The sequence below is a fragment of the Mus caroli genome, chromosome 1 (assembly GCF_900094665.2).
Source record: "Mus caroli chromosome 1, CAROLI_EIJ_v1.1, whole genome shotgun sequence".
NCBI lineage: Eukaryota > Metazoa > Chordata > Mammalia > Rodentia > Muridae > Mus > Mus caroli.
Window position 1 is genome coordinate 174,751,437 of NC_034570.1, and position 7,462 is coordinate 174,758,898.

At 48.9% G+C, this 7,462-nt stretch overlaps 1 protein-coding gene across 1 annotated transcript in view; it reads right to left on the bottom strand.

Annotated features, from left to right (window-relative positions):
* Positions 1 to 6,653, bottom strand: part of C1H1orf115 (chromosome 1 C1orf115 homolog) — a 10,867-nt gene extending 4,214 nt beyond the window's left edge. Inside the window, exon 1 of the mRNA XM_021166519.2 lies at positions 6,294 to 6,653. Coding sequence (XP_021022178.1) covers positions 6,294 to 6,599 — 306 coding nt within the window. The 5' untranslated portion in view covers positions 6,600 to 6,653. The remainder of the gene's footprint in view (positions 1 to 6,293) is intronic.
* Positions 6,654 to 7,462: the final 809 nt, after the last annotated feature.

Here is a 7,462-nt window from a genome sequence, read left to right on the forward strand (position 1 = left end):
AAGAAGAAGAAGAAGAAGAAGAAGAAGAAGAAGAAGAAGAAGAAGAAGAAGAAGAAGAAGAAGAAGAAGAAGAAGAAGAAGAAGAAGAAGAAAGAAGAACTGGGGGTTTACTGAGGTCATATGGCCAGTATGGCACAGAGCTGAATCCTCCCCCAGATAAATTTGGCTTCAGAGCCCAAGGCCTTCACCCCATGTTATACTTTTCTGTCTAATGAAGGAAGTCTATAAGTGACTATGTGCTCACAGCCAGGAGTGAATTCCAATCTCATCCCTTCCTGAATGCTCCTTGGCCTCAGTTTCCTTGTCTGTAAAATGGGAATATATAGTAGCCTCTTCATGTGGTAAAGAGGGTCAAGAAGTTTCTTCTTTCTTTCTTTCTTTCTTTCCTTCTTTCCTTCTTTCTTTCTTTCTTTCTTTCTTTCTTTCTTTCTTTCTTTCTTTCTTTCTTTCTTTCTTTCTTTCCTTCCTTCCTTCCTTCCTTCCTTCCTTTCTTTTTTTCCTTTTGGGACAATTTTTTTCAAGGGAAGGACTAGGAGCAGTGCTAACACATGCTGCAGGCAGGGCTGTGCCCAGCCTTTCCAGAGAACAAGGACTTCTCTTTGCTACAGAGTAACTTAGGTTTGTGGTGGCAATATAGCAGTCTGATATACTTATTTCTCAGCACACTTTTATTTCCCTTTTACATTTATCTATTTATTCATTTATTTATTATTTTTGAGAAAGGATCTCACCCAGTGGCTGAGCTAGCATGGAACATACCATGTAACCCAGGCTGGCTTTCAACTCCTATCAATCCCCCTGCCTCAGCTCACTCAGTGCTAGGATTGTAGGTGAGAGCCACAATGTCTGGCTAGGAAAGTTTCTAAAGGGCATACAGACTTGTTTATCAGTTTTGTCCCGAGTTTTCCACAGCATGGATGTCAGAGTCTCATACCTGTAGATATGCCCAGCCTGTAGAGTTTTTCCCTGAATTCCTTACTAGGTCATGCCAAGCTTTGGAAGAAACTGGTACATCTATGTCTTCTCAACACTATTTTTTCCATTTCTCAAAGAGGAGGAGGAAGAGAGAGTTTTATGAATAATGTAATTATTACTAAAACACAAAAGTAGAGTGCAATTTGTTTTACTTTTTCAGAGAGAGAGGTGTTGAAAAGAGTCAGTGGGAGAATTTCACATGTTTGAAACAACAAATGCCACACGTCCCTGGGAAATCATCTCAGCCAACACTGTCCTTTACAATCGGGGGAGGGGGGTCTGCTAGATAGCTCTAACTGCAACTCTGTCAACACACAGCTTTGAGAAGAGACTTAACTATCACACCAGTGCTATTCAAGGGAACAGACTTAGTGCCAGGCTAGCCCACCAGATTCACACCTTACTTTCAGAGCCTGCGACTATATTTTCCTGGAATGGTAAGAAGGACTTTGGCAGTATGAGTCAGCTAAGGTTCTTGAGATGGGAGGGTCCCTGGGGCCTCCTGAATACTTGGCAAAAAGTGGCTCTACCTGGTAAGTACCCTAATCAGAGGGATGCAGGGGGAGTCAGGCAGACGATGGAAGGAAGAGAGGGAAGGAGGAAAAGACTAGGGGTGAGGGGTGACGGTGGTGGGGCACTACTGGCTTTGAAAGGAAGGAAGATGGTCTCTGGATCTGCAAAGGGCCATGAAGGAACAGCCCTGATGACTGTAGAAGACATGGCAGCCAGTTCCCAATAGATACGCCCAGCCTGTAGAGTCTTTCCCTTTTGTTGGGCTGCTCTCAGGTCTGGTGCCAACCTGAGGCGGGTGGTCAGCTACAGTTCTGAGTGGATGAGAGCCTACCCCTCAAAGGGCCACAGTTCCAGGACCTCAGCCAGGTGCCCTGGTACCTAGAACTTCCACATGGCTTAATTTATTGACTGTGGATACTGCCTGCTATGGGTGTCGGTAAGGTAAGGTGTGGTGTGTGTTGGGGGCAGGATCAATGTCCACAGTCTTCCTAAGTTACTCTCCATCTTATTGATTTATTAGAGATAGGATCTCCCTCTATATATGAGTTCAGATTCTCCTACCTGGCTGCTTTCCTGTCTTCATCTCCACAGCACTGGAATTATTTGTCTGTGCCACTTTTACTGGGTCCTGGTGGCTAAAGCCTGGGTTCTTTCTCATGCTCACTTGGTAAGCACTTCCCCCAAACCAGCCTCTTTTGTTGTTGTTGTTGTTGTTTGGTTGGTTAGTTTTTGTCCTCCCGAACCCCTGCCAAGACAGGGTCTCCCTGTGTAGCCCTTGCTGGCCTTGAACTCAGAGATCTACCCGTCTCTGCCTCCTGGGACTAAGGTGTGTGCCCACAATGCTCAGTTGATGCCCTCGTTAGCATCAGATGGTGTACAGGAAGAAAGTGAGACAGTTTGAGGAAGCCATGCCCAGAGTCACAGGCCGTTGGACACAGGCAGCTTGAACATCTGGTAGACCAGCTTTTGGCCCCTACTTTAAAGAGGACATTTCTCCTACTCCCCGCGCCCCCTTTTTGTAGCCTGGTCAAACCTAGATCTTGGTACATGCTAAGCAAATGTTATACTAGCTAGCTCCATCCCCAGGGCTCACGGGTTGTTTTGTTTTGTTTTGGTTTGATTTTCTTTTTAGGGTCTTACTCACTATGTAGCCCAGGTTGACCCTGAACTCCCTCCTGGCCCTCCTACATAACTAATCCCACACTTTCTGTTTTACCCTCAACCTTGTCTCTTAGCTTACTGATTAACACGACTTGGTTCTTTTTCTTACCACACTTCTTCTGTGCCTCTCAAGGGTGCCTGCAAGGGCGGGCTATGACTTTCAGCTAAGTTCTGAGGTATGTTCCATTCTTTCCCACCCACAGGTCTACAGAGGAGGGGGTCAGGCCAGCCTTCCTCCCCCTCCTTCCCAGCTCTTCGGCTGTCTGACTGTGCAGCCTCCATCTCTTCAACTCCAGTCTCCTTCACTGCAGAGAGGGCACAACTGCAGCCTCCCAAGGTTGCTGAGGGGGCTGAGGCATGAAGCATAAAGAAGGTAACAACTATCCAGCCTCAGGAGGAGCCCCTCCTTCCCCCAGTGCCCTGCAGACAGCACTTAAACAGTAATATGTGCACCGTAGGAATGCAATTATTACGTTACAATCAACTGGGAACATTGGTCTCTACAAGAGGCCTAAGCACAAAGGCTTCCAGAAAGCCAGACCAGAGCATCGAGGCCTGGCCTCGATGGACCATGCTGGTGGGGTGGGTGGGGCAGCAGGGGAGTGAGCCTGCTCGTTCATGTTGCACAAAAGCCAACAACTTTCCTTAATTAGAAGCAGGAAAGGGCTCGTGTGAAGGGTCTGAGAAGTTAACAGGAATGGAACTAAAATCACATTCCATAATAGCCAATAACTGGAGCTATTCATTTTTGAAAGAAAACCTTGCCTGGCAACTGAGAGAGTGCAGATCACCTCCCATCTTCTGCAGGAGCCTTGGAGGCTGTTCTCATGGCTTTGCAGGAAAAGGGGTTCCTTGGTTTTCTTTCTTCTTGTTGAAGCCTGGTACCCTCTCAGCTGGCCTGAGAAAGTACAGGCCAAGACGACCCTTTTGACTCCTGACTTGGGGCTGTAATCTCATTTAGACTTCTTGGGTCTACTGAGCTAGTGCAGAAGATCCCAGAGCCTTCCCATAGCTCCCTTCTCTCCATCCTAGCCAAAAACCAAAACAGAACAAAAAACCCTTTCCATGTCAAATATCTCTGTCTCTGTCTCTCTCATACACACACACACACACATTCATATAACCTAAAATCAACCAGTTTGCTGGAGAGATGGCTCAGCAGTTAAGAGCTTTGACTACTCTTTCTAGAGGACCTGCAGTGGTGGTCCCCAGACGTTGTAAGGGTCTATATCGAGATCCCAGACATTCTTATCCCAGAAGGAAACCACAGACCCAGGAGACCTCTCTCTGCCTCTGCCGAGTCCCTAAACATCACCAAGCTACATCCTGTCTAGATTTTTGTAGAAAAATGTAGTTCATGTAAAGGGAATCATGGAAACCGTATATAACCCTGGGTCTGGCTTTCTTAATACCATGTTGAAGCACGACGTGGCAGCTTCTTACTGTGAGTATTGAATGTCCATGGTGTGTCTCACCCACATTGTTGGTTCATCTGCTCATAGATACTTGGAACATTTTCATCTTTTGGCCGTTGGTGATACTTCTGCAAACGTGTGTAAAACTATTTACTTCACAAAGATTTATGAGGGCAAAACACCCATACACGTGAAACACTAAAATATAAGAATATTTGCTTGGGTAGCTGTTTTCAATTTTTGTTTTAAAGCGAGGGTCTTGTGTAGCTGTAGCCCAGGAACTCTCTAGGGTAACCAAAAATTACTTTGAACTATTTTTTACAAATTTTGCTTTGTTTTGTATTTTTGGGAGAGGGGTTCTCTGTGTGGCACTGGCTCTCCTGGAACTCACTTTGTAGACCAAGCTGGCCACAAACTCAGAGATCCACCTGCCTCTGTCTGAGTGCTGGGATTAAAGGCATGCACCACCACCACCCAGTTATTTTTCCAAAAATTCCAAGTTACATTTATTTAATGCATTTAGTGTGCATGCATATGTGTGTACATGTGCTACCAGGTGCATGTGGTCAAGTGCAGTTTGTTGGAGTCAGTTTTGGAAGGTTCTGGGGATTGAACTCGGGTGATTAGGTTTGGCCGTGAGCAGCCTTACCCACAGAGCCAGAACTTGGGCTCTGATTTTCTTGCCTCCTCTTCCAAAGTTCTGGGATTACAGGTGTGTACCACTATTCCTTGTTTATATAGCTCAAGAGTTCCAACCAGGACTTCAGGCATACTAGGCCAGCACCCAATCATTGAGCCCCAGCCCAGCCTTCTATTTCATTTGTTTGTTTGTTTATAGACAGGGTTTTTGTGTGTAGCCCTGGCTGTCCCGGAACTTGCTGTCAGAGATCAGACTGCTTATGCCTCTACAGTGCTGGGATTCAAGGTGTGCGCCACCACTGACCGACTGACTTAGTCTTTTTTAGAATAGCCATCCTAACGAGTAGAGTCTGGTACCTCAGTTTCAGCCAGGATGAGCTCTTGTTAATAGGATCTTGTCATATAGCCCAGGCTGGCCTTGTATTATCAATCATCCTGTCCCTTCCTCCAGAGTATCTGGGATTACAGCTGTGGATTTCCTAGCTTTGACTTCATATTGAAGTCTTAGCTTCTCTCCTGCCCAGTGTCCATGTCAGGGCGATTTGAAAGCGTCGCTGTCTTAATTTGCCTCACCCAGATAAGTAATCGCTAATACACTGCTAAGAAGTGAGGGATCAGGGTGCCCAGCTCTGCCACCTCTCCCTGGGGGTGGGGGTGGCGATCTCCCCACCCGCTGTTAAGAATCCTATTTGCACCTCTAGTGTATGCACAATGCCTGGCACAGAGTGGCCACCCCCAAATCATCTCTAAATGCCAGCTGCCAACTAAGAAACCTGTGTCCTCTATTCACTTTCAGATGGCTTCCTTACTCCCAAAAGCCCTACTTCACTTCAACAACGCATGTTATCATTGCCTGCTCGTGAGGAAGCTCGGGGCATATCATTCAGAATGATAAACTAAACTCCTGGCAAGGGACCGAATGTCTCAGGTATGATGAAGGTCACCCACCGAAGACTACTGATACCTGGACAATAATTCCGAGAGTTCAGAGGACTTTGGTCAGAACAAACACAAGCAATGAGTTTTGTGATTCCCCTCCACCCCACCTCCCTCCCTAGCCCTGTCTAGGTCAGGGCACCTAGAAACCATAATCATGTGCCCTGAAAACGAAACTCATTCGGTTCCCCATCCATCCATCCTTCCTTTTGCTCTCCCACCAAAGTAAAAAGGCAGGCCGAAGAACATCTGTAGTCCCAGGGTGCAGAGATTGTTGATCAGAGAAGGGGGAGGGTCAACAGGTTCTAGGTATGTAGGTATGGCTGAGTTAGCAGGCCCCGCGCGGGTTAACCCCGGGGTCTAGGACTGAATCACCTAATATTCTCCTGTGGCGGGGTGCCCCGGAGAGAGTGCGGGGAAATAGGTGGACCTAGACTGCAACTTCACAGCTGGGTCCGGGGCTCAAGTCAACTAACCTCACCATGGCTTCAGCATTCCCACCAGATCCAACTGGGAGCAAGGGTCCTGCCCGCGCGCTCAGCTACACACCCTCCTAGTGATGGTTCCGGGGGGCAGCGGGGATGCGGGCACAACTCCACCCAGCGCGACTCCCGGTTCTGTCTGGATCAGGGCGGCCGGGCCGTGGGGACCTACCTTGCCGTACTTCTTCAGTTTTCGCCGGTACCTCTTCTTGGGCTTGTCGCCTGGCGCGGGCTCCTCCAGGGAGTCGTAGCGCTCAGGCAGCGAAGCCAGGTGCACCCTGCGTGCGCTCGGGGTCCCCGCGCGCCGCCCGCCCTCTTCGCGCTCACAGTCCGGGCTCGCCGGGTCCTCGTCCTCGCCCTCCAGGTGCTCCACGATGGCATCTGTCTCCTCGTCACAGGCGCGGCGCGATCGCCCCAGGGGCCCTCGGCCCACCAAGCTGCTCGCCGCCTTGCTTCGGAGCCGGGCGCCCACCGTCATGACGCCGCCGAGCTCTGGAGAAGGGCCCAGGCTATGAGGCAACCTTTGCTCCACGCTCCGCCCGGCTCCTGCCCCTGCGGACCGCCCCGGCCCTGTGCGCTCCGGGAACCAGAGGTCGCAGCACACCCATGCGGTGGGGTCCAGGATTACGGGGGCAGACATAAAAGGGTTTCCGGAGAACCCTGCAGCAGAAACCATTGCTCAGGGTAGGCAAGTTCAGCTGTACTGGGAACAGACTCCAAACAACAGACCTACTACGGGTGCGGGCATTTAAAACTAGCAGGGTGTGGTGGCACACACCTTTAATCCCTGCGTTTAATCCCAGGCTGAGGCTGGCGGATCTCTGAGTTCAAGGCCCTCCTGGTTCACAGAGCAAGTTCCAGGATAGCCAAGGCTACAAAATAACAAACAAACAAATGGTAGAGATGGTATTGATGGTGAAGATTCCTCAGTGCTGGTGAGGACATGTTGACAGGGTCATGAAAATATTATATTCAGGCCTAGAGATGTAGCTCAGTTGGGAGAATGCTAGCTAGGCATGCCCGAAAGTCCAGGGCTCCATCCCCAGTGTCACAGAAGCCCCATCAAGGTGGCACTTGCTCCGAACCTAGGAAGTGGAGGCAGAAGGATTAGGGGTTCAAAGTCATTCTTGACCACAGCGAGTCTGAGGTCCAGCCTGGGCTACATGATGCTCTGTCTCAAACACAAGCAAGAAGCACAGGGTAAGAAAACGTTAAAATGCAGAGTGTCTTTCGCGTATATTTTTGTCTTCCCAACATTTGCATGCCTGATAATCAGCATTTCTGTCTCCCATCAAAACATTCCATACATACTTACAACTAAGTAAAGGGTGGAGTCCATCC